General features: G+C 39.4%; 3 protein-coding genes across 3 annotated transcripts; all 3 read right to left on the bottom strand.

Moving 5' to 3' along the window:
- Positions 1 to 32: 32 nt before the first annotated feature.
- On the bottom strand, positions 33 to 13074 carry tfg (trafficking from ER to golgi regulator). Its single transcript, XM_063006495.1, has 8 exons — positions 12987 to 13074; positions 10208 to 10395; positions 9254 to 9337; positions 6662 to 6808; positions 4995 to 5138; positions 4619 to 4774; positions 2109 to 2198; positions 33 to 878 (listed from the first exon to the last, which is right to left on the bottom strand). Exons 2-8 carry the CDS (start codon positions 10389 to 10391, stop codon positions 484 to 486), a joined length of 1200 nt encoding a protein of 399 aa, XP_062862565.1. The 5' UTR covers positions 10392 to 10395; positions 12987 to 13074; the 3' UTR covers positions 33 to 483.
- Positions 13075 to 14718: 1644 nt separating this feature from the next.
- On the bottom strand, positions 14719 to 16768 carry jagn1a (jagunal homolog 1a). The gene is made up of 3 exons (XM_063006281.1): positions 16679 to 16768; positions 15335 to 15432; positions 14719 to 15261 (listed from the first exon to the last, which is right to left on the bottom strand). The coding sequence occupies exons 2-3, from the start codon at positions 15421 to 15423 to the stop codon at positions 14799 to 14801; spliced, it is 552 nt and encodes a 183-aa protein (XP_062862351.1). The 5' UTR covers positions 15424 to 15432; positions 16679 to 16768; the 3' UTR covers positions 14719 to 14798.
- A 4015-nt stretch (positions 16769 to 20783) lies between these two features.
- col8a1a (collagen, type VIII, alpha 1a) lies at positions 20784 to 22986 on the bottom strand. The gene is made up of 2 exons (XM_063006214.1): positions 22788 to 22986; positions 20784 to 22702 (listed from the first exon to the last, which is right to left on the bottom strand). The coding sequence occupies exons 1-2, from the start codon at positions 22984 to 22986 to the stop codon at positions 20784 to 20786; spliced, it is 2118 nt and encodes a 705-aa protein (XP_062862284.1).
- Positions 22987 to 26507: the final 3521 nt, after the last annotated feature.

Here is a 26507-nt window from a genome sequence, read left to right as displayed (position 1 = left end):
AACTATAAAAGAAAAAAAGCAAACCTTCAGACTTTTAGTCTCATAGTCTTTATTTACCTCCAGAAAACAAATGTTACAGTTTATACAGAATGACTTGTGCCACTGCAGAGGACCAGTCAAGAATTACTAAAAACCAGAAGGCAAAAGACAAAAAGGTGAATACTGGGGGAAGAAAAACTAAACTATGTCATTTCCTTCAGCTGTGATTAAATCTAGTGTTTTAACAAAAAGCTGATTTAACACACAAAAACACCAGCGAGGAGACAAAGAGTTAAAATAAAACACATACTCACACCAACACACATTCATGCACAGCGTCTTCCTCACACAGCTGATCAACATACACCTGCAAACTCCTACACCATTTGGTCTCAACTGTGCAATCATACACCACTTCATTTCTTTCATTCACATTCACACACACACACCAAACGCAGGATATGGGGTTACTATGATTTGTTCTCCGAGTGCTGCTGCTAGATTTTACCGGTACCCGGGCCCGGGCTGGGCGTAGCCCTGGCCGTATGGGGGGCGGTTGCGGGCATAGGGATTGGAGCTCCCAGGGGGTGGAGTCACACCTGGAGGCTGGGTATATGCAGGACGAGGCTGATACCCCGGGCCAGTTTGGGAAGTGGGTGGAAGGCTGTAGTTGGCTGGTTGCTGGGGGGCCTGGGAAGCATAGCTTTGAGGTGGAAACTGAGAGGGTGGGTATTGGCCAGCTCCCTGAGGGGGATTGCCCTGTGGTTGACCACTGAATCCAGGAGCGGCGCCAGGAGCAGCAGCCTGAGCCTGAGCCTGAGATGTTGGGGTGGGGTAATTCTGGAACTGTTGTTGAGGGGGCGGGGCTTGAGGACCACCAGGCTGAGTAGTGTAACCACCTAGAAAAACAAAAACAAGGGTCATTATAAAACACTGAACATTGACGTAAATAAGATCAAAACGCAGTGTTAACAACTTAAATACACTATGAGTGTATACATTTATAAATCATTATTTAATTTACATACAGCCACTATATGGCCAAAAGTATTAGGATACCTGAACATGAGCCTACTGGACATCCCATTTCAAAAACAAAAAGTATTAAAACAGAGTGACCTCTATGTGATCTTTTCAGCTATAATGACAGCCACTCTTCTGAGAAAGCTTCTGACAGGACTTTAAAGTATGTCTGTGGGAATTTATGTCCATTCAGTCAAAAGAGCATTTGTACGGCTGGGCATTGATGTTGGTCAATAAAATCTCAATTAGCGTTCCAGTTCATCCTAAAGCTAAAGTGATGCATAGGCTTTGTGCAGGCCACAGAAGTTTCTTTAAACTGCTTTTCTTCATGTCTTTACAGAGATTATTATGTGCACAGGAGCACAGATATGCTGTATTTTGTACATCTCAAACATTAAATAAGATAAAGAACCAAATTACTTTGCAGATATTAAACAAGCAAGTTTCTCTCACACAGCCCCTTATAATGATGCACACTATGTTTAACCCATATTATACAGAACTGTAACAGCTAAAGTCTAACTTTGAGTGATGTGATGGTGACTTAACCTGTTAAAATAAACTAAACATGATCCTTTAGAGATGTGTTACGTTTCTGGGCATTATTTAAACCATCCATCATCTACTTCTGTCCCACAGAAGGTTTGCAGGCCTTTTACCACAGAATCTATCCCCTGCGTGATGTTCATTAGTGTGCTGAACACATTAAAATGTTTAAACCAGTGAACTTATCCTCATGCTATCAGAAATGTTCACTTTGTTGCATCCGCCCTATGAATGTAGCCTAGGAGCATATGCTGGTCATTAATTCAGCTCTGAATAAATCCTACCAACAAGCAAACCGGCAGTGAAAAAAAAACTTCGTGCTGGCAGGGGAGTCCTTAGTAAAGAACAAACTAATTAAGTAGCAGCAGGTCATGTGGCGTTCAGCAACAGTTTAAAAACTTCCACAAAACTGTGTGCCAGGAAAACAGCTTTTGTTTTCGCCATTATGTGTGCACAGTGGCACAAATAACAAACTCTATAAAAATCAGTCAGAGGGTATGTAATGCTCACTCTGTTCCCCTACAGTGAGTAAGTGAGAGTGCAGTGGTGAGGAACATTACCAGGATACTGTATGCCATACTGCTGCTGAGGAGTGGTTGACTGCTGAGGGGGGTATCCACCCGGAGCCTGATACTGCTGATACATCTGACCTGTGTCATAAACATACATATATTATATATGTGTAATTTTATATTAAATATGTACAATAGAAAGAGAGAGAGAGAGATTTACTCAATGTTTTACTCTAATCAGACCAGTATGAGCTTTTATCACACATCAAAGGATTGAAGCACATGGGAAAAGTCTGAAATATTTTTTAAGAACATTTATCATTCTACCATTTCCTCTTTAAGCTAACTAATCCCTTTGACATGTGACAGTGTGTGAATTTTCCTGTCAGGCTTTTGAAAGTAAAGTATTTAGAAAGCCCATTTCAATCAAATCCACTGAAATTTTTGTACAGTGACACTGTGGAGCATCACAAATAATTATCCACATAAATAAGATAACACTACACTAATCAGTTGCACCAAATCAGTGGCATCAGTTGTTTTATTGAAACTTCTGTATTATTATAAAAGCCTATGAATTAAATTTTTATGTTAATTTGATGTTTTGTATATATCAATAATGGATTTTTACATTATCAGCCTTGTGTTAAAAGACCACAGTTATATGCATTAAAAAGATATTTAAAAAAAATTGTGACCAGCGATCCATGTTAAGTTGTAATTAACTGTGGACCTGGCATGATCTAAACATTTACAACTGATCAAAGTAATCCTGCCAAATTATTAACTGACTTGTTCACCAATTAGTTTGAATATAAAGGCATTTCAAAACCACAATGTATAGCAGCGTATTTACTCTGCTATATTTGTCAGATGTGTCAGTACCTATCTAGCGTAAGTCTACTTGGGTCTGCTGACCAGCTGCACAACACTAAAGAGAAAATACTGACCACCCTCCGAGAACTGTGACCCCTTTAAAGAACTGGACATGTACCAAAGGACACAACTGACTGAATGGAACATAAGAGTTTCCAAAGTCACAGAGGCTGTGTTTTGTGTGCACATCACTACAACACAGATGAGACGTGGGTGTGCTTCAAAACGTGGCATATTGCTGGACGGATATAAATAAACTACTAAAAAGCATCAAAAGGCTGATGATTTATGACTTTTTATATCCACGGTAAGCCCAGCACGACCGGCCAAGGCTTCGGAAACACGACACGTTTCTCACATGCACTTGGGTGACACGGAGAGTTCGGTGAAAGCAACACAAAACAGAATCCAGTATGACAGAGGAAAACATGATGCTCCTCACCAGCTTTTACTTAGTCTTACTGTAGAACTGTAGCCTCTTTTTTCTGTGTGATGAAGTCACTTTAAAAGAACTTGGGTTGCAGTCAGTCTGAGGCTATATACACTGGGGATTTCCTAAAGTGTTTTAGCAGTGATCCTGTCCTCCGTTTGAGTTTTTGCAGATATAACAGGACACAAAGTGTATGTGCGTGCATATGCTTGTGCAGGTGTGGAGCTACAGTGCCAAACATCAGGCTTTCACTAAATAATAGTGTGTTACCTACCAAGTATTCCTTTCACTATCATAAATGCTAATTTTTCCAGACTTTCCTGTCTGTGCCCTTCAGAATTCATTTCACATTTCCTAGATTTGTGTTAAACTCCTAGAACAAGGTCGGCATTTTCAGGACTTGAAATAAGTGAGAGTCATTTATGCAGCCTTTGAAGGATTCCTGTAGAGTTCCTGTAAGCACCCAATATCACATTATACCAGCTGTGCTGGCTTTGCTCATCAACCCAACAGTGTCAGCTTGATGGTGATTGGGCTTAAACCGCTAACCTTTCCAATACTAGTCCACTAATTTAAAAGCGGAGCTGTCACTGAGCTACCCCTGCCGTCTGCACCCTACAGTCCAGTCCCACTCCATAAACACATTCTAATCATCAGCAAATATCTGACTGGGTTTCCATAAGATCAACTTTGATTATCTACAACTGACAGCCGGATGACAAGAACGTTAGTGATTGGTGGTCCAATTCAATGAGAGACCATTGTAAATTACAGTAAAATTGACCAATCATATCATCCCTCTAAATGAACGGGCTTTGTTATCGCTAACTTTGAAAGGTTCTGACTGCTGTGGGGACACTGGTGCAGTGTAGTGCACATAGAGCTTGTCTGATGTCATTATCTGTAACAAAGATTTTTGAATAAGAATTTAGTTATTTGCTTATTAAATTTGTTGTCTTGTTTAGGTGAAAATCTCTGTGCTGTTTACTTGTTGCATTTCTAAGGCTGAACTATCGTCTTTATTTGTGTTTCTTAGCCTTTGCTGTACTTTAGTAGAGGACTCAGTAAACAAGAATAGATTTTTTTTTCAGAAGGGAGGATCAGAGGGCTGAGGTTTAAGAGTCAGAGTTTGTCACTGGTAAACAGCAACAGGCTGCAATCATACAGAGGTTTATAACATTTTTTTGTTATTGTCATGGCGATGTGATTATTGTAGCTCATTCAGAGCGTCTGTGTATGTTTCTGTTACTACCATCCACTGTAGCAGCAGAAGGCTGTTGGACTCCTGAGTAAGGTGCGGCACCCTGAGTGGCACCAGCAGAAGGATGAGCAGCTGAGGAAGTTGAGTTAATACTGTCAGGAGTTCCAGAGCGCTCCTCCGCTACAGCTGCTGCTGCTACTGCTGGGGCTGAAGGGGCAGAGAGAGAAAACAGCACAGCGGTGATTATTTAAGCCAGTAAGGGCCAGAAAATTAGACCAGTTTGGCAATATAGACTTCTCAATATAGACTTCTCAATATAGACTTCTCTGACACAATGGCATTGTATATGTTACTGTTAATAAAGCTTATAACAGCTTAACCAGTAACAGGGATGATTCATAAATACTCAGAAAATGTTTGTGTTTACCTGGAGCGGGCTCATCAGACAACCCAAATGCTGAGATGACATTCTTGCTGACCTCCTGGTTTTTCAGGGGGTCAAAAGCAGACATGCTGGCAGCACTAACAGGAGGGGCCTGCTTCACTGCAGCATCGACAGTCTCCACACATTCTATAACACATCCACCGGCAAGAATGACTTTCAGTTATAAATGCAAGCTGGATATGGTGCCTGTGTGTGGCACCCTAGGGTCAGGTAAAAATTAGAGCTGGCTCGTCACCACTTTTTCATGTCCGATACGATACAGATACTGCAAATTGAGTATCTGCCGATACCGATACCAATCCGATAATGTCATTTCTCCTCTCAAACAACTAAGCAGTAATAATACATGTCTCAATGCACCATGGTTAAATTAGCTATCTAAATAACAATGCTCAGAGTGTTTTAGCAGCATTTTTGGCTTGTTTAACAAAAGTGTCTACAATTGGAAGATGTGGATGTCAATCAAACGCGACGGACCAATTAGAACTGACGCAGAGTTGAGATTTTCCATTAAAGTTCTGTCATGTTTTCAGATTATTAAACCCTGCTGGATTTTGAAGAGGACATCTGTGGCTAAACGGGAAACGGTGTAGTTTGTTTTATTTCATATCACTAATGGATTAATCATTGAGAATGTGAGCGATCTCCAAGAGATAAGATAGGTTCAAGATATGTTATTGTGTTTAAACAGTGTTTTTAGATGTGGCAGTAGTAGATGATTTTTTTAAATGCTAAAGTTGAAGTAGATCAGTGTGTTTTAATTTCTACAGCAGTAGCTGATAAAGGCAAGCTGGCAATAAACAGCACACTGTTGGAACGTATTTTCATCATTATTTGCTTTACACACAAACAATGGCCTTATTTTCATTAAGTCTTATTTACATTAAGTAACAGTATCGGATCAGATTACACGTTTTTTTTCTTCCAATATCCGATCCAGTGATTTGGGCCAGTATCGGATAATAAGGCCAGCCCTAGTAAAAAAAAAAAAACAACACTGTATGACCAAAAGTGTATGAACCCCTCCTATGAGTGTATGAGCCCCTCCTAATTATTGCTAACAGGTGAATAAATATTTGCTTTCAACTTAGTGGCAGCAGTTTAGAAAGGCCATTTCCAGTACTAATATATTGAGGAAACAGTGCAGTTAACAGGATGTCATTTGTATTTATTTTACATTTAATTTTGGTTATAAATGCAAGTTTAAGTACTTTTGCTTTCAATTTTACTGAAAATCAGCTTTGGATTTTAAATTGACACTATTTTGTCATTACTGTCAGCATTTTACAAGGTTAGTACAAAAGAAGATAAAAATGAGCATCTATTTAAAAACTGTATATTGCTAGTGAATATTATTTCAGTGCCAAATCCCTCAATGGATGAGTTTCAAAACAACATGTCAGACTGGTAATAATATCAGGTTGTCTTAGGTCAAACTGCGAGCCAAAACCCCTTACTTCATAATCTTTCAAAAGGTCTGGCTTTTGTCAGTAATCAGGTTGCACATTTTTTGAAAGAGTCATTAGGGGACATAATACTCGATGAATATTCAATAAACTTTTTACTCTAATTTTGTAACTGTCCCAACTTTTTTGAGTGTGTTGCAGGCATCAAAATGAAAGTGTGTTTAAGGTTATATTCTGGTATACCCATCTGTGGGTTGTTGTTCTCCAGTGCGGGCTCTGCAGGTGGCTCTAGACTGTCCAATAGGCTGTTGATTCTGTTCCTTAACTGGATCAGCTCCTTGCGCAAGTGCTTCACCTGAGACGACTCCAGCGGACGCGGCTGCCCATTTACTGTAAAAAACAGTCATATGATACTTTTAGTTGGAGGCGTGCAAATATGTACAGTTCAATGAACTCTGCAGATTATGAAACCAAACTACTAAAAATGCAACTGGGTGTCTGACAGTAGAAAGTGGACTGTTATGTTAATGTATTTTAAAGAGGCTGCTGCTAGAACTCCTTTAGGCTCTTTTGCACACCCACTCTCCAGCGCTGGCTGCATAATTAGACCTGGCCTTGTTCTAGTCACATGTTTGGGACACAAGTGTGCATGTGAGGTTGAAAAGCCAGAGTCCAGCATAGTCCAGAACACTACAAGCTTGGCCTAGAAAAACAAATCTCTGAATTATCTCCTTCTCGCCCTATTTTTATGTTCCACTTGCGAGAAAAGAACGGGGATGTAATTGAAAACACTGGACAGGAAATAACATCATCTGACTGGGTGAGATGTTGGGCTTAAACAATTAGACGCACATATAAACATGTTCCATTTATGCTGATGCTCAAAAGTAAATCCATGTTGACGTCATGTACCAGCTTTCATGACTACGCTTAACCTCCACAAATCCTGCGCAAGCTGTCGTTATTGTTTTGACACAGATTCAGAGCAAATTTAAATACAGAATGTGTTTGTGTATAAAAATCCTTCATTCTCAGCATGAATTTCACTCCAGCTTGTGCTGTGGCGCCCTCTGGTGGACGTTTCCTACAGAATAACGCTTGCCTAGTGAAAGACTAGTGCAACATCTGCAGATGCAATAGTTAAATTGCAACCGGCTGCAACAGTCACACTTGCTTGTACAGTACGTACTTTAAATGTTATAGTAAAAGGGTTTTCTCATTTAAAAATTCAGACAGACTAATGTATTTTTTTCGCCTACCACATGGTAACAATGGAAAAAATATTGTTATATTTCTAAACCTAAAAACACTCAATCTTGAAATAAAGGAAAATACTGTAACTGAATTATCTTTCCAAATTAATCTAAAGTTTAGGAATTTAACACGTAATTTCGTCATTTGTTTACTTGCAAATGCATTGGAACGTGCTGGCTTAAAGAAAAGGACACTTGATCTCTTGTCTACACAACACACACTACATAATTTAGTGAAGGAAGCTCTGAATGCACCAGTGCAGTCGTTGACGGTGCACAGCAAGCATAAGGGCTTATAACACTAAATTATATGGCCAGAAGTATTTTGACACTTAACCATGAGTTTGTTAGACATCCTATTTAAAAAAAAAACAATAGTATTAAAATATAGTGACCTCTATATGATTTTTTTCAGCTATACAAGCAGCCACTTTTCTGAGAAGGCTTTTCACAAGACTTTGAAGTTTGTCTGTGGGAAATTGTGCCCACTCAGTCAAAAGAGCATTTGTATGGCTGGGAACTGATGTTGGTCAAGAAAAACTCAATGAATGTTCCAGTTCATTCCAAAGCTGTTCAGTGGGGGTAAGATCAGGGATCTGTGCAAGTCAGCAGACTTTATTTAAACCAAGCTTTTCTTTATAGACCTTGCTTTGTGCACAGGGGCACAGTCATGCTGGAACAGGAAAGAACCTTTTCTAAACAGTTGCTGCAAAGTTAGAAACATAGAATTTCCTTTTATATAATTAACTTATTATACCCGTAAGCCTGTGATGTAGCTAAAAGACATGAATTCAGAAATTACAAGGAGTGTCCCAATACTTTGTCCATGTAGTGTACTTGTACAATACTTATCAAAACAAATGTCAGTACTGTAAGGTACACCGACCACCTTCATAAAAATCTATGCTCTAAAAACTCAGTCATGTTGACCTTCAGTCACCTTCATCAGTGACCTTCCAAAAAATAGCTTTTGCTGGGAACCAGGATGTGAACCAGTCATTCAGTGCTTTTCTGACTAAGACTGAAGCTAAACACTTACTCCAGTTTATTAAATGCATCCATGTTCGGAATTTCACATGGCCCATCATGCCATGTCGGAAAATTAGAAGCAGTGGTTTTAATATGGGGCACTTTTGTTGTTAAAATAAATGTCAACAATAAAAATCCACATCAGCAAAACATATTTTATAATCAATGGCTTTAATGACTAAATGTTGCAGGGCTGGAGAGTTATTTAACATGCCTCGATGGCTTTTAGGGATTAACACAGGGACATTTTATTCAGACAGCTGGAGAGGGATTATCTGCTTCTACGACAATCAGTATTTACCAATGGAAGTCAGGATCAAACATCCGACTGTGGTTTCTCAATTCAGAAATTTTTTGCTTTACCAGTCCTCTGTGTGTGTGTGTGTGTGTGTCTGCGTGCGTGCGTGTAATTTTATTTCCCAATACTGATAAAATAATACTGATCATGGAATATAAAAGTATAAACAAGTAGATCCAGAAGAGTAATTCTAATGATGTATACATAGATCCTCAGAAGTGTTTTGGCTCGCAAACCTCACCAGTTAACACTTACCAAACAGAGTGAGCTTCAATATTCTGCTGCACTGGATGGCAAAGGACAGATCAGAACTATCAAATATCGTAATGAGGTCATCATCTGCAAAAGAAAAGTAGAGAAACACCAGTAGAGAGGTCAATAATTATTTAAGTTTACATGAAATGATGGTCACTTTTCATTGGTACAGCCTAAACACACACAATAAACTCAGTTCAGAGGGGAATCTAACTTTACATGCAAGTTAGATGAAGAGCAAAGCATCCAGAATGATGCACATACTTTTCTGCACCCGATTCATAGACTCATTTAATAGTGTAAAAATCTGCATTTGATAAGAACACAGTTGCTTAGCCACTACAAACAACATGAAACTCACCTAAATGTATTTAGGTTTAGCAAGGAATTACACAAATCTCTGCTAATTATTTAGAAATGTTAGAAATGATCAGTCAGTTAACCAATAACAAACACGGGAGTCTTTGTTCAAGGTAAAAGTGCGCCACTGTTAATCTAAGCAGACTTAATTTTTATATTATTTAAATCGAAAGTATTATGCAACGAAATAACAAATGGAAGCTGGTTTGTGCCAGTATGGAGACAGACAGCATGTTAAACTCTGTCTTTTTTCAGAAATAATTTGAATTTTTGCATGATCTGCAATGATTTTGCATCATGTCCTAGTTTAAAGGTAGAAATACTACATTCTGAAAGCTGTTTAAAATCTACATCCTAAAAGCTCTTGTTCCGTGGGCAGGATGTTTAAAGTTCCATCCCCTAGGCACACTGAAAGAAGTTGGTTTTTAAATATATATATATATATAACAACATACAGTCAATATTTTGGCAATATTTGAAGGAGGATATGTGTTCCATTACTACCGTATAAGTTCAGTGACTTACAGAAACACTTAATGCTGCTTTCTTATTTATCACTCTATCCTACATTATGTACCGCTGAGCTAAAATCACCTTCATCCTTGTACTTGATGGTGACTTCATCACTGCTCTGGAGCTGGCCACGGAAAACACGCTGCATCATGAGCAGGAGCTCATCGTAGGTAATGTCCTCATTGTGGATGGGGATGCGACGGATGTCATCACCCAGCTGAGCCTTAATGATCAGCTTTCCACTCAGGTCCAGCTGGCCATTCATCCTGCTAAATCACAAACACACACACATAGACACAGACATATAAGTAAAGCTGTTTGTTGAACTTCCAAAACCCTACACCAGCAAAGCTCAGGACCAAAAGCATGAACTGATCATTTAAATATACTTATTTAAAACTCAACAACAAGCAATCATTGGTCTAGTTGAATGAGTTCCTCTAATACGGTATATCCTTGTGTCTTATTTAAGTGTTTATTTAGGATTAGGATACAAATAAAGTCTTATCTTTAGGCAGACCTATTTAGGTTGAGATCTTCTAAACAGATATGCTTGTGATTTAAAACATTTAAGTTCAGCTGAAATGACCAAGTTTAAAGAAATTATGTGTTTAACTTGGCTGCATATTATAATTTGCAGTACTGAACCATACAGTGCACAAGTCATTAGCATGCAGTTCTAACTCCAACTGTCAGAACAAACTGAGTATTAACCCTACACCCCTTTGAAACAGTTCATCTCTGGTGACTATGGCCAGTTGCCCACTGAGCCTGATTGAAAGAAATGCGATATGCAGCACTGTCCACTGAAATAGAAGAAAGGAAAATAGGACCGCGATCAAATTGGGACCCAGTAATCTGACCCCAGCTACAGTATTATTAAGACTAGGTGTGCGCAGTACAAACTTAATTCTATATCAAAATACTTTTCAAAAACGGTATCAAATCAAATAGTCATACAAAAATGATCACTATTTTAATAAAATGTAAGTAAAGTTAAATATATCCTTTTAAGTGTAAGTACATTGCTGATAAAAGAAGATAAACGTCGGATCCACTTATTAAATAAACCGTGTGTGTTTTTACAAACGTGGAATTTAATGGTTTATCACAGAATCCACAGACTGGGCAATCTCACACCATACATTTAAATACCGGCTTATCTTTCACCACTAATACAGGTGAACTCTACAGCAGCACAGTCTAAGGGTCAGAGGAAAACAATGATTTGGCAGGCACACAGACTTTGGCCAGAATCAACTCACTCTAATGTAAACCCTCTATAGAAAAAACCTATAAGCAAATGATTCTCTGGCTACTAAAAATATTTAAATTCAAGGTTGCCATGCTGTTACAGTTGAGCCTTTAATTACTTAGACTGTATATGGTCACAACTGTAAAAGCTTTCTGAATAAAAACATCCACTAAATGCTGTAAATAATTATTTTCATTAAGTCAACAAAAGACTCAAAGCTCTCGATCATGTAGTTGACTGTACTGTATAAGATTATTGTACGAATGACAACTACAGGTCATTCAGCTCGTTAGACATTTGTTACTAATTACTGGCATCACAATAAAAGTACATTATAAAATACAATACGAAAATAATTTTTCTATTTTTGTTGAGATCTGAAATGTTGTTTTGCTTGGTTATGAATGCAACTTGGTATTGAAAAAAACTTAACTGTGTGCTTGATTTCAGTGCAATTTATACCTAGTTGTTTCCCAAATGACTTTCTTGTTAGAGAAATACATTACATGGTATTAAGACAGCTAATTATTGAGTTCATACTAAGTTGTTTTAATATCAGTGATATAAAATCAATCAAACACGTTCCTGGAGAAAGTTTTCAGAGAAAAGTATAGGCTTTTATGGGGTACCAACTCCATATTACTCTCCACGATGTTGGAATGGGATGTCCAAAAAGCTCACTGCCAGGTGTCTACATATTTTTTTTGCCCACATAGGGTATTTCTGGCCTGAGAATAAGTGACAGCAAGCTTATAACGCCACCCACCATGTAGTAGGTAAAATTTAGATTAAACAATTAAAACAACAAAAAGCCAAACCAGTGCCCCACTGGTAAGTGTGCTGGATGTCCTACAGGACCATGGGCGAGGTTAGGCCGCTTTACTTTACACGATACACATCAAATCATCACAAATTCTATCACCCTAAAAACATCGGAGAAAGTGTTCATACAGTTAAATTCGCTGCTGAAAGAAGTGATGGGATTATATGACCCGCCACGCCTAATAAAAAAATGAACTGGTGGCAGGACATGGCTTTCATCAGGCCATTTTCACCCTGCCAAATACTGATCCATCCGAATCCCCGTTCTGCCAACCAAGCAAAGTGTTTGTCTTTTCAACCCGTATTAAAGCCTCCTGCGCGATGATTGGCTGGTAGTATTCGGCTCATCCAATCAGCAGCAGGCTCTTATGATCTATTGATTTCACTACCCAATCACAGAGCGGTATCTTAACCAATACGTGTGGGTTTAAAAACTAGCAGCTGCTACAGCAATTTCCTGCTAAAAAAAGCACCACACAGAACGAAAGCATCTCAGCCGGCGTCAACACCAAAGCAAGAACGTTAAATATTTAATTTAAAGTATAGTGTTGACACAGAACTTAAGAATATTTAATTATCTAATCGTGTTATGCGCGTTATTAGATGAAACGTATTTCTTGTTTCCTCACCGCTTCAGAAGATAAACTATTGCTAACACATAGCTAACAAAAACAGGTTAGCCATGAAACGGTGAAATGACACATATCGTTTACATTTTTACATACTGTATGTGTTACATTGAACTAACACAGATACGTATAAAAACAGAATATTGATGTGTACCTGGTGTTAAGGTGTCTATCCCACAGCAGTAACGAGTGTTTTGGCAGGACTGGCACCGTCCAGCCCTTCGCATCCGGAAATAGCCGAACCTGCAATTGAACTAAGAGTCGGTTCACAAAAGAATCGATTCTCCAATTCTCTGAATTCAGGCATTCCAGATACAGTAGAGTCGATTTCGCAGACAGAGGATTTGTAAAATTAAACTTCTACTTTTATCTTGGCAATAGATAGAAGCTACGTGCACGTGTTGAAAACACGATAATATGACTGTAATTTATGTGTCAGTTGTATTGTTTGTGTTTTTGTTACATTAAGTCAATACTAATAATGCACTTTGTAATTAATACTGAAGTGTTATTTTACGATGTCTAATTTCCTGTCCTGTGTTGCAAGTTTTAAAATGCTTCGTTTTTAGTTTTGTGGAATCGACTTTTGAATCGACTCTAACACCTTTCCTGAGTCCCAACTCACTGAGATCAGAGTCAGTGTCGACTCCAACGTTTCTGGAATCAGACGTCCCGATCCCGTACGTGGCGAACACACAGCGGCGCATGCGCAGCAGACTCGCATAGCTAATTATTATGTTGATTAGATTAAATGAGTAAAAGCAGCGTGGTATATTATGCCAGTTTCAAAAGGAGGGGTCAACAATTTCCCCAATTCTCGCCCAGAACAGACTCAGTTCTTTATGAAACATTACACGACGTGTCGTACACATTCGAGACGGGTACATTGTGAGGAAAGGGAATGCAGTCAGAAAAAGTATTCATATAGACTCAGACAATGCTTTATTGGTATTTGGAGGCATATCATTAATTTTACATAACTGATTTTATACATCCGATAGGAATGGGTGTGTTTGAAATATCTGAACTATATAATTAGAAGGGGTGTCCCAATACTTTCGTCCATATAGTTTAGTAAGAATGTAGCACTATTTTAAACAGCAAATAAAAATGACAAACAGAAAATGGAAAACTGTATATGATTTATAAAATGTGCTTCATAATGTCTCAGAACTTTCCCCGAAACACAAAGTTTGTACTTATGTTTCCATAATTCAATTTAATTTACTGAAATTTCCTTTCATTCAGAAAAATGGGGCAGCATGGTGGCTCAGTGGATAGCACTGTTACCTCACAGTGAGAAGGTCCTGGGTTCAATTCCCAGGTGAAGTGGTCCGGGTTCTTTCTGAGTGAAGTCAGCATGTTCTCTGTGTCTGCGAGGACAAGCTCTGGTTTTCTCCCACAGTCCAAAGACATGCAAGTTAATTCAGGTGAATTGGAGATACACAATTGACGGTGTTTGACACTGAATTTGAACTGATGAATCATGTGTAACCTGTCATGAAAGTGACCAAAGTGTAAAACATGACATTAAAATCCGAAAAAACAATAAATATAAATACAATTCAGAAAATGGTACTATACCACCATTAGCAAGTGATTTTAAACGTTTTATTTTCAGAGCAATAAAAGAACAGTAAAATAAAAAGACTACAATGTTAACGTAGTCTAATGTACAGTATGTCTCAGATATTATACATAAAACTTCAAACCACACACCTCAGTAGACTCCATTCAACACAAGTATCTGTATTTTGACAATGCATCTGAAAACATTTTGCTGTAGTAAATGAAAAAAAACTGTAAACTTTATTCTGTAAAAATATAAATAAATTACAAGAAACAGAGCTATAGATGTGCAAGTTCATTTCATCTTACATGCACGTTATTCTGTTTAAAATAGTTCCATGCAAGTATAAATAGTCAATAAATAAAATATTAAGACCTGAAGCCAGTTTTGCCTTTTTTATTTTTTCTTCTTCTCCTGTGTGAAGTCGAACCAGGCGTCCAACAATTTCTTGCTGTAGTAGATTTGTCCTGCATGTACCTGAACGGCAATAACCATGAGCAAGTACATTACTGACACGGCTGAGAAGCCAAAAATAAAGCGGTAAGCCTTGCCATGCCGGTACAGCTGCTGTGCAACTGGAAACATCTCCATGGCACCAAAGATCAGCGGAGCCACAGAAAACAGGCCGGCGCTGATCATGGAGATTACCAGGTAGCTAATGTTGTTCTTTGGCATGGCCATAAAGGAGAACAGCGAGGGCAGTAAGCTGAGGAGGTATGGGTACTCCCACTGATAAGGCATGGCCACGACATCCTGGGACAAGACCTTGAAGTGGGTGACTGCAACTTGGGCTGCTATAAGAGCCCAAATGATTAGATGTACAGTGGTCAGCTTCTTGATCTCAGACTTTAATGAGGCACTGCAACACAGACAGATTAAGTCAGTATCTAGTTATGACATACACTATGTGGAAAAAGTTTTGGGGAAGTTACCTCATCTGGTAGTGAGGAGCCACTTTCTCTCTGTGCTTAAAGTCACTTCCATCAGTTCCGGCTGCTCTTGGGCCTCCACGTGATGTCATAGCTAACTCCTGTGCATACAGACCATTTCCCATTAGAATCATCACAACAGGTCATCAATATCTAACATACAAGCGTGTGTGAAAATTTACATATCCAGTTTCCCAAAAAGTGGTAAAATAACAGTGGTAAAATAAAATGATTTGTATTTAAGTCAAAACAGTATAAAAGAAAATATATAGGGAAGTGGTAGCACAATGGTTAGTTTAATAAACTAGAAGTCAGGCGGTTTCAGCCCCACTACAGCTAAGATGCGATTTTTGGGCCCTCGAGCAAGGCCCTTAAGTCTCAACTCCTGATACTGCATTCAGTTACAATTGTAGGTCACTTTGGATGAAAGCATTTGCTAAATGCCGTAAATATATTATTCTGACTAATCAGCTATATTGTATTTTGTACATACATGCTCATTCAGAATGGGACGGGGCATGTTTAGCATGGTATTACATCAACTTTCCTTTTAACAATGTTCTGCATTTATTTGGGAAAGAGATTTGAAATTTGTTTAAATTTTTGCTTGACATAACAATTCAGCTGCTCAAAACCTTAATTAATTATTGTATATTGCTGTTTATAATGAGCCAAATGTTTTCAGTAGAAAACAGGCTTGGACTGCAGTCAGGCCAGTTTAGCACCCACACTCCTGCACTGTTTCTATGAAGCCATGCTGTTGTATTACAAGTAGAATAGTGCCTTATCTCAACCTTTTTTTGGACTTGGACTGGGTTTGTATAATATCAGCATAAATTGTCCCAGTATGTTTCCAGATGATGCACATGATGACCAACGGATGACCTTTCAAACTAAAAGGTTTAGGGGAATGTATATAGTCAGTGTGCCCAATATGTGTACTGGTTATTCTCACTGTTGTGAATTTCAAGCCTCAGGTAGATTTGTGTCCAAAACCTAGAGAATCAAAATGATGTTCTAACCTAGATGAATAGGAGACAATGGGGGAGGGGGGGGGGGGGGGGGGGGTCTATTCCGGTATGATGACGCTCTTATTTCCTTCATGTCCGTCATATTTATGATCTCACTACTGATAAACCTTCATATTATATCAGCATCGATATGATTAAAATATCACGATAATAAAGACGAGTCAATAGCTGGATGCTAAGTTGCGCTTTCCTGCTGTCCGGCCGGCTTTTCCGTGCCTTTGTGACCCAGTACACCTGCATCCATATTTAAACCACTCTTCTTGTTTTAAACAAACAAAAAGAAAACAAATAAGTCACATAATAATAATTCACTTACTGTCTGACGGCTGAAAGTCTGAAGAATGCGAACGCGCTTTTATTTCATACAGAAACAGAAGAAACTCGACCACAGCAGCCTTTCAGTGAGAGGAACTGGTTTGGCGCATGCGCAGTACTTGGTCCACGCACAGCTTCTGTCTCCGCCCTCAGTGATGCGCTCAGTAAGTGAAGCCCGACCAGCATCAGCAGCACAGTCACAGCACCCAGTGTTTCCGGTTATCACCAAACACCACGCAACCCTGATCATACTAGTGATGGGAATTATGGCTCTTTGAAGGGAGTCGGATCTTTTGGCTCCGTTCCTCTTAAAGAGCCCATTTAAAAATGGCTCTTCGTTCTTTTTTCTACTGGGTACCCAGATATTAATATCAATGATAAACAATCATGCAAATTTGGCTACCTTGCCTTAAATGTAGGCCTGATTCAAACAACACTTAAACGAGAAAAAAGGATTTATTTTAAAAGGAAAAAAAACTACAGGGAAGAGACATACTGTGGTTGCATTGCATTAAGTTTCAGAAAAAATCCTCTCTTGTGCAGAGATGTGCCTGTGTTTGTTTCTGCTTTAAAACATAAGCGCCATGAAAAAATCAGAATTTGAATTTCGACAACAAACAGCTCTCATTATGACTGATTGATTCCCTCTTCTGATGCGAAGCGGAATGGGTGAATTACAGCCGATAAGAATTGCACAGAAATAATAATATATATAACAGTTCCTAGAGGCGCAACTCGGTTCCTTTCATTCATTTTAAAGAGCCGTTCAATAGAATCAGATCGTTCACGAACGACCCATCACTAGATCATACTAATACAGAGCAGGACACATCATTTTCTCTCAGAAAAGCCTTCTTTGTGGCCTAGATTCCACAAGGTGTGCTGTCGCCTAAATTGAATAAAACTTCCAAATTCAAGAGCAATTTGTTCCCACAAACCATCTCCCTCCTAAATAAATAAATGACTAACAATGCAGACGTGAGCGTGACAATATTCAGCTGCTGCCAATTGACTAAATATTGTAGTACTCATCCTACATCTTCTTCTTGTTCCTCAGCCTTTGTCCCGTTTTCCAGGTTACAGGGTCAGCACTTCCGGCTTTTTCCCGTTAGGGGTCGCCGGTGGGATTTGGCACAGTTTTACGCCGGATGCCCTTCCTGACACAACCCTCCCTATTTATCCGGGCTTGGGACCGGCACTACAATGCACTGTTCTGTGCATCCCAGTGGCTAGGTAACTATGGGACAATTCAGTGTCTCCAATTAGCTTAGCGGCATGTCTTTGGACTGTGGGAGGAAACCGGAGCACCCGGAGGAAACCCACGCAGATGCGGGGAGAACATGCAAACTCCTGCAAACTTGCCTGTATATAGTCTTATAGTTCCTTATGTTTATCCACATACTTGGCCAATAAATCTGATTCTGATTTGGATTCTGATTCTGATTGTTAACAATACCACAGAACAGTGCTACATTCAAGAGTTCCAGTAGGTTATCCATGTACTGTATATGTGGTTGTCAAAACATTGCTCTGTTCTAATTTTATGTTGGTGCAGTAAGTAAAATACAAATATGTATTTAATTGAAAACACCACAATCTTAACATTATTAACATTTTGAACTAATTCTGATTTGAATTAAGTTGACTGAAATAAATATTGCTGTCCAAAAAAGTTAACCCTTGGTTTGCCTCTTCTTTGCCTCTTTAAAACCTGTTCAGCTCTTTTCACTAGAATAAAAAAGGACATTACTGATGGCAAATTAAAACTCTCAGTTTCTCTATGGTTAAGGACGTTGCTCAAGAGCCCAAAGGGAACTGTTTGGCATAGCTTGAATTTGAACCAGGAGTCCTAACCAATAATCTTCCACTGCCCCAACACAGTGGTTTCTAACCTTTTTAACATCTGGACTGCAACAGCCTTCACTTTTTCTGGAGTGGGTAACACTGATCTAAAGGAAACAAGTGGACAAAGCTATTGTTGCAAAATAATAATTGTACATTTTCAGTCATGTAGCTTTGTATAATTGTAAATTTGTCTATGTGTATATGTATGTATGAATAATGACACTTTGTTGTGGGTGTAGTTTATTTATTTAAAAAAAAGACAAAGGTAACACTCAAAATGCTCAGATTTGGCTTCTTGGTGGACAAGATTATTGCAGGATTTTCTGAACTTTATGTATGAGAGACAAATTACACAAAACATTTCACCCTCTTAACAACTTTGTTCTGTATGTGTATACTGATGTATATAGAAAAATGTGGTTAAGAAGGACATTGTTTAGTCATTAAAAGACATTTAATATAGGTGTGATGTGAGGTGTAATTAATTTCTTTGTGAACCTGAGAAAAGGCTGAGGATCTTATATGTACCGTGTTTAGTATTTATTAAGTGGTTTTCAAACAAGTGAGTAATGTAGCAAGGTTTTTTTCCTGAACAAACCAACGTAACTCAATCACACATGTAGATACGTGGTAACATATACAATTCCTCCTATTACAGTTTATCATGTGATTTACTGAGCACTTGAGTGAAACTACTGTTAATGTGCAAAAAACATTACATTTAGATAAAGTAAAGAAAAAAATTAACAATACCTTTTTAAACTATGCTCTCAATACAGTTTAGTAAATATTTAAATACACATTAAAAAAACAATTAATTTAGAACTGTAATATTTTTAAAAAAATATGTTGCTTTGGGCAGCTGCCACTTCGGTCATCCTATATATATGACCAGGGTTGGGCAGAATACAGAATGATTAGTGGCTGAATTATACATTATATGGACAAAAGTACTGGGCCATTCTTTCTTATTATTAAATTCATGTGTTTCAGTCACATATATTGCTAACAGGTGTAATAAATCAATTTTATAAAGGAAATAATATGCTTCCACTTTTATGTTCAAGCATCACTGCGCCCCTGTCTATAAAGACATAAAGAAAACTTGATTGAAGGAATCTCCAGTGGCCTGCTCAGAGCCCTGACCTCAGTTCCACTGAACAGTTTTGGACTGAAATGTCAACTAAGGCTTTCTTGACCACCATCAGTGCCCAGCCGTACAAATGCTTTTTTAACTGTTAATAAATTTCTAAAGACATTCTTTAAACTCTTGCGAGAAGCCTTCTCAGAAGAGAACAATCACATAGGTCACTCTGTTTTAATACCTAAGTGTAATTAGGAATACATTCATTAACATACACTGAAAACGTAACATATTTAGAATGCATAAAGAATACGTACATATTAACATACATATGCCATACATATTTCACTCCCTCGTCTAGAGAAAATTTAGAGCAGCCAGTTTGTTTCTGTTTGTCTCTAACAGGTGGGAGGTCATTGGAGTACCTGGAGATAACACAGCCAGACATAAAGGAAACATGCCAGACTCCATACATATAGGGGTCAGAGGTAAAATTTAAACCCAAGGCATTGGGACTGTGCAGCACCTATACAACTACTGTTATATTTCTCAGGAGTAATATGTATGGAGCAATATGCATGTGATTTTTTTACATAAGTGTAGTGATTTTGATCAGTTTAAAGGCAAGGTTTAAAAAGTGGCATCAATTATTAATTTACTTTTCATTCATTCATTTATTAACCACTTCATCCATGTAAGGATCATGTGGGTATTTATTGTGAACTTTATCATTAATACTGACTTTTTGAAATATTGGTGTCACTTTAACCTGATGTATACATATTTAAGGTTTTTGTTTTAAAAGCTTGTGTTCTGTTTCTGCCCAACCCTGCAGATGGCACTTAAACCTAAACTTAAAAGCCTAAACTGTTTTATCTTTGGAAATACTGAAATACACAAACATTAACACCATATTTGCTCACCACTTTCTAAAAAAGCACCAGTTTTAGTATTTGAAACAAAGGCATTTGGTTGTTGATAAAGTCTGTGCAGGTAGTAATATCATCATATACACAATACTTTCACGTAGACTCCTGATTGGCAAGACATCACAGGAACAGATTCCCGAGGTATGCTCCTAAATCTTTGCATATGTTTAAAAAAACATGAAATTTGCCTCCTTGTTCGCATTGGAAGCACCATTCTGCCACCACCGTCTCTTTGTGTCTTTACTGTTCTACATGGGGTAGAGCAGGAAGCCAGAGAAGGACGCATGGACGTATTGTCCTGCATAAAGACCAGCTGCCTGGTCAGAAGGCAGCTGGATGTAAACAGTGTCCCCTGATTGTAATGGCATGACAGCACTACCAGATGCCTGGTCCATAACCCCCTTCTTGTACTCATCATATGTGTACATCACAGGCTCTCCATTTCGGTACAGACCCACCCATACATGGGAATTCTTGCAGTGCACATGGTAGGAGAAGTAATAGATGCCAGGAAGGTCGCAGGTAAACACACCTGTTTGTGGGTTATAATTCTGTCTGCCATTATAAAGAAGCTTGTCAAATACCACAGGTGTGCCAACTGGAGGGTAGGGTGTTGTCAACTGAGCAGTAAAAGCAGGCATCTCTAGACCACTGCCACCCATTACATCAGATCCACCTCCGTACTTTCCTTTCTTGTACCCACCAGCCTTAACTCCATCAAGTGCTGGTCCCATCTCAGGCAGAACACCCATCAGGTCAGGATTCAGAGCAGGGGGTCCAGGAGGACCTGGAGGACCTGGGGGACCAGAAGGACCTACTTGACCTGTGGAACCACTTGGACCAGGTGGACCAGGAGGACCAAGTGGCCCAGAAACACCAGGGCTTCCCACTCCCGGAGGACCTTCTTTGCCTGAAGGCCCATCCTCTCCCTTAAGCCCAGGGGGTCCAGGTGGTCCAATAGGTCCTTCTGGTCCTGCAATCCCTGGAATGCCAGTAGGTCCCTGGGGGCCTTCAGGACCTTGTGAACCTTCTTCTCCTTTGGGACCAGGCAGGCCAGGAGTGCCAGGGGTTCCAGGTAAACCCATATCTCCTCCTTCTCCTTTGGGACCTATAGGTCCTGCAGGTCCTCGTGGCCCAGGCTCTCCATCCTCACCTGGTTGACCTTGTTGGCCTGGAAGTCCTGGGGGTCCCTGATCCCCAGTAGGTCCTTGTTCTCCTTTTACCCCACCCTCACCTGCTTCTCCTTTGGGTCCTGGTGCACCAATGCCTCCTGAAGGTCCCACTGGTCCTGGAGGACCAGGGGGACCAGCAGGTCCTTGTGGTCCAGTCATGCCTTGTGGACCTTCATGCCCTTTGTCTCCTTTTGGCCCTGGAGTACCAGGTGGTCCTCCCATTCCCTTGTCACCTTTCGGGCCAGGGTATCCTGGCTTGCCAAATCCAGGCAATCCAGGCTTGCCTGGCAATCCTGGTGGTCCTGGTAATCCTTTATGACCAGGGACACCGGGCTGTCCTGGAATGCCTTTGTCACCTGTTTTTCCAATGGCAGGAAGACCTTGTGGTCCTTGTTTACCTTCCAAGCCAGCTGGGCCCTCTGGTCCTCGTGGTCCAGGCTGTCCAGGTTTACCTGGTACACCTATTAGCCCTGGCAGTCCAGGCATGCCAGGCTTGCCCACCCCTGGCAGTCCTTTATGCCCAGGAATTCCTGGGGGTCCTGGTGGGCCTTTGGGTCCTTGTGAACCAGGGTGTCCAATCCCCTTATCGCCTTTTGGCCCAGGCAGTCCTGGAAGACCAGGTAGACCTTTGTGCCCTGGTTCACCTTTGAGTCCTGGATGTCCTGGTAGTCCTTGAACACCTGGCTTTCCAACACCAGGCATGCCCATTGGTCCATGGTGACCAGCTTGTCCTGGCAGACCTTGTTGACCCACTCCTCCACTAGGTCCTTTTTCACCCTGCTGTCCTGGTGGTCCAATATCACCAGGCTTTCCTGGCATGCCTGGCATTCCAGGTTTGCCGATCCCAGGTAACCCCGGAGGGCCAGCGGGACCTGGATTTCCTGAAGGACCTGGTAAACCATTGCCTTGAGGCCCTGGTGGTCCTTGTGGTCCTGGAGGTCCTTGTGGTCCAACCTCACCTGGAACACCTTGCTCTCCTCTAGGTATAGTCTCACCTTTATACACAAAATACCATAAATATAAATTAGTTGTGTGACAGTTAAAGAAAGCCAAAACTTCAAAACATTAAATAATATTAACCTTTAAAGTCCTTGCCCTTGTTCATATGATTTGGTAGTTGTGGCATCTCTTTCCTGTAGTGAGGATACTGCATGTGAGGCATTTGTGGTATAGGCTGGAGTTGCTGATGATGTGCTTTGTGTCCATAATAAGCTCCTCCAAAAACAGCTGGCAGTAGAGCTGCTTGTACCAGAACCACCAGGAAAGGCTTCATAGCCATGGCCTAGAGAGTCATTCAAAAAATCAGTTAAGCAACCATGCAGACACCTCAGATCACAAACTAACAATAACTACATGAATATACCATTATTGCATATCAGATCATTACATTTCAGGTCATTTTAAAATTAAACAAATGAATAATAAAAGAATCACAAAAACGATCAATAAATCACATAAACTGTCAAGATCAAATAATTGATCTCTTATATTCTGTTTTAAGTGCCTATGTGTCCACATTGGTTTGGGGTCTCAATAAATAATAACAATCATGAAAAAGATATATTACATTTGCAGTTTTATTTATTTAGATGACAAATTTTCACCACCTGCCATATATAATATTTTTAAAAGATTCATAGATTCTAGAGAAATCTCAGTACATGTAGGTCAAGAAAAATTGCTGTAACTTTCCACAGTCCACCGCTGCATCAAAAATATAACCTAAAAATGTATTACATAAAGATAAAGCCACATTTTAATTCTGGGCCCGAGTTAATCTCAGATGGAACTAAAGATCAGCTCATTTAAAAACAAAAAAGAAAGCTGCTATTTAAGTTTGTAACTTTGCAAATAAATAAAAATAATAAATAAAAAAAGAAAAAATCGCATGGAATGTGTGTGTGTGTGTGTTTTATGCATTTTCTCCCTTTTTCTCCCGATTTTTAGCGTGTCCAATTTATACCCAATTGCGTTATGCTTCCTCTCCACTGGAACTGACCCCGGCCCCTCCGACACGCAACACTGCATGTTTTTCACCTGCATGAGGCGAGTTCATATGCCAATCAGCTTTGTGCACAAAGAGCCACACCGTCATCAGCATTAGTATTCCTCGACTCTGTGCAGACACCATCAACCAGCCAGCAGAGGCCGCAATTTGCTCAGTCACAAGGAGTCCCTATCCGGCTTGTCCCACCCTATGAACAACAGCCGACCGTTGTCCATGCAGCCTCCCAGCCCAGCCGGATGCCAGAGCTGAGATTCGATACAATGTATTACAGTGTTGTACGATGTATTCGAAATCCTAGCTCTGGTGTGCTAGTGTGCTTTACCACTGTGCTACCTGAGTGACCTGGCATGAAGTGTGTTAATGCCAATGGTATGTGTTATTTGCATATCCCAACTTTTTTGAAAGTGTGTCAGCCATCAGATTTGCAAGAATGAGCTACAGTGCCTATAGAAAGTCTTCATATCCTTTGGAAACAATCACTTTTGTCTTACAGCCTGAAATCAAAACTCAAAATATTTTTCTTTAGCTTTATTTACACATTCTGTCTCTAAGTAATAAGTAAAGAAGAAACCGTTCTAAAAATTAATTTAAAAAAACTAAAATAACAGCTCCTATCTCTTATAACTATGGCGTTTTTAATATGACTGGCAACCTGTCCAGGGTGTTTCCTGCCTTTTGCCCAGTGACCCTGACCAGGATAAAGTGGTGGTAAAGCAGACAGTGAGAAAGAATGAATGTTTTAAATACATTTTGAATGAATTATATTATATTATTATAAATTACTGAAAGTAGTTGGTTGCAGTCATTGCTGCTATGGGTGCAACCAGTTATTAAGTTAACTTTGATGACTGTGTCTCTAAAAAACTTTTACAAAATGTATTATTTTTATTTACTTTTTTTTACTTATGCAAAAAGACATCTGAACAAAGTAATAAAATGTAATTAATGTTAATCCACATCAATTCTAGTCCCATTCCTCCACCGCTGTTCTCCACTCACTTCACCGACTAACAATAATTACTAGGGTCCCTCTAGTGGCCATTCTTCTGTAGTGCATGAGGGACAAGCAGCAGCAGGTTTTAAATAATTAAAAAAGTTCTCAATGTGGTTATTTGGAGTGCATAAAAGAATAAAAACATTGAGCTGGTAGTTAAACCAATACAGTTAAATAATTAAAAAAAACTTTTTGCACTTTGCTCCGAGACTGTGTTTGAGTATATGAACATGTAATGCTGCAGTTTTTTTCTTAAAGTCAGTTATGTGTAATGATCATACTGTGGGCTGCTAGTCTGTACTGTTAAACCCTGTCTCTGTACTATTAAACCCTGTCTCTGTACTATTAAACCCTGTCTCTGTACTGTTAAACCCTGTCTCTGTACTATTAAACCCTGTCTCTGTACTGTTAAACCCTGTCTCTGTACTATTAAACCCTGTCTTTGTACTGTTAAACCCTGTCTCTGTACTATTAAACCCTGTCTCTGTATTGTTAAACCCTGTCTCTGTACTGTTAAACCCTGTCTCTGTACTATTAAACCCTGTCTCTGTACTGTTAAACCCTGTCTCTGTACTATTAAACCCTGTCTCTGTACTGTTAAACCCTGTCTCTGTACTATTAAACCCTGTCTCTGTATTGTTAAACCCTGTCTCTGTACTGTTAAACCCTGTCTCTGTACTATTAAACCCTGTCTCTGTACTGTTAAACCCTGTCTCTGTACTATTAAACCCTGTCTCTGTACTGTTAAACCCTGTCTCTGTACTATTAAACCCTGTCTCTGTATTGTTAAACTCTGTCTCTGTACTATTAAACCCTGTCTCTGTACTGTTAAACCCTGTCTCTGTACTATTAAACCCTGTCTCTGTACTGTTAAACCCTGTCTCTGTACTGTTAAACCCTGTCTCTGTACTATTAAACCCTGTCTCTGTACTGTTAAACCCTGTCTCTGTACTATTAAACCCTGTCTCTGTACTATTAAACCCTGTCTCTGTACTGTTAAACCCTGTCTCTGTACTGTTAAACCTTGTCTCTGTACTGTTAAACCCTGTCTCTGTACTATTATACCCTGTCTCTGTACTGTTAAACCCTGTCTCTGTACTGTTAAACCCTGTCTCTGTACTATTATACCCTGTCTCTGTACTATTAAACCCTGTCTCTGTACTGTTAAACCCTGTCTCTGTACTATTATACCCTGTCTCTGTACTGTTAAACCCTGTCTCTGTACTATTATACCCTGTCTCTGTACTGTTAAACCCTGTCTCTGTACTGTTAAACCCTGTCTCTGTACTGTTAAACCCTGTCTCTGTACTATTATACCCTGTCTCTGTACTGTTAAACCCTGTCTCTGTACTATTATACCCTGTCTCTGTACTGTTAAACCCTGTCTCTGTACTGTTAAACCCTGTCTCTGTACTGTTAAACCCTGTCTCTGTACTATTAAACCCTGTCTCTGTACTGTTAAACCCTGTCTCTGTACTGTTATACCCTGTCTCTGTACTGTTAAACCCTGTCTCTGTACTATTATACCCTGTCTCTGTACTGTTAAACCCTGTCTCTGTACTGTTAAACCCTGTCTCTGTACTATTATACCCTGTCTCTGTACTGTTAAACCCTGTCTCTGTACTATTATACCCTGTCTCTGTACTGTTAAACCCTGTCTCTGTACTGTTAAACCCTGTCTCTGTACTGTTAAACCCTGTCTCTGTACTATTATACCCTGTCTCTGTACTATTATACCCTGTCTCTGTACTGTTAAACCCTGTCTCTGTACTATTATACCCTGTCTCTGTACTGTTAA

Source organism: Trichomycterus rosablanca, chromosome 12, assembly GCF_030014385.1.
Source record: "Trichomycterus rosablanca isolate fTriRos1 chromosome 12, fTriRos1.hap1, whole genome shotgun sequence".
NCBI classification, from domain to species: Eukaryota; Metazoa; Chordata; class Actinopteri; order Siluriformes; family Trichomycteridae; genus Trichomycterus; species Trichomycterus rosablanca.
Note: the sequence above shows the minus strand (reverse complement) of the source record. Positions and strands in the feature narration are given on the sequence as shown.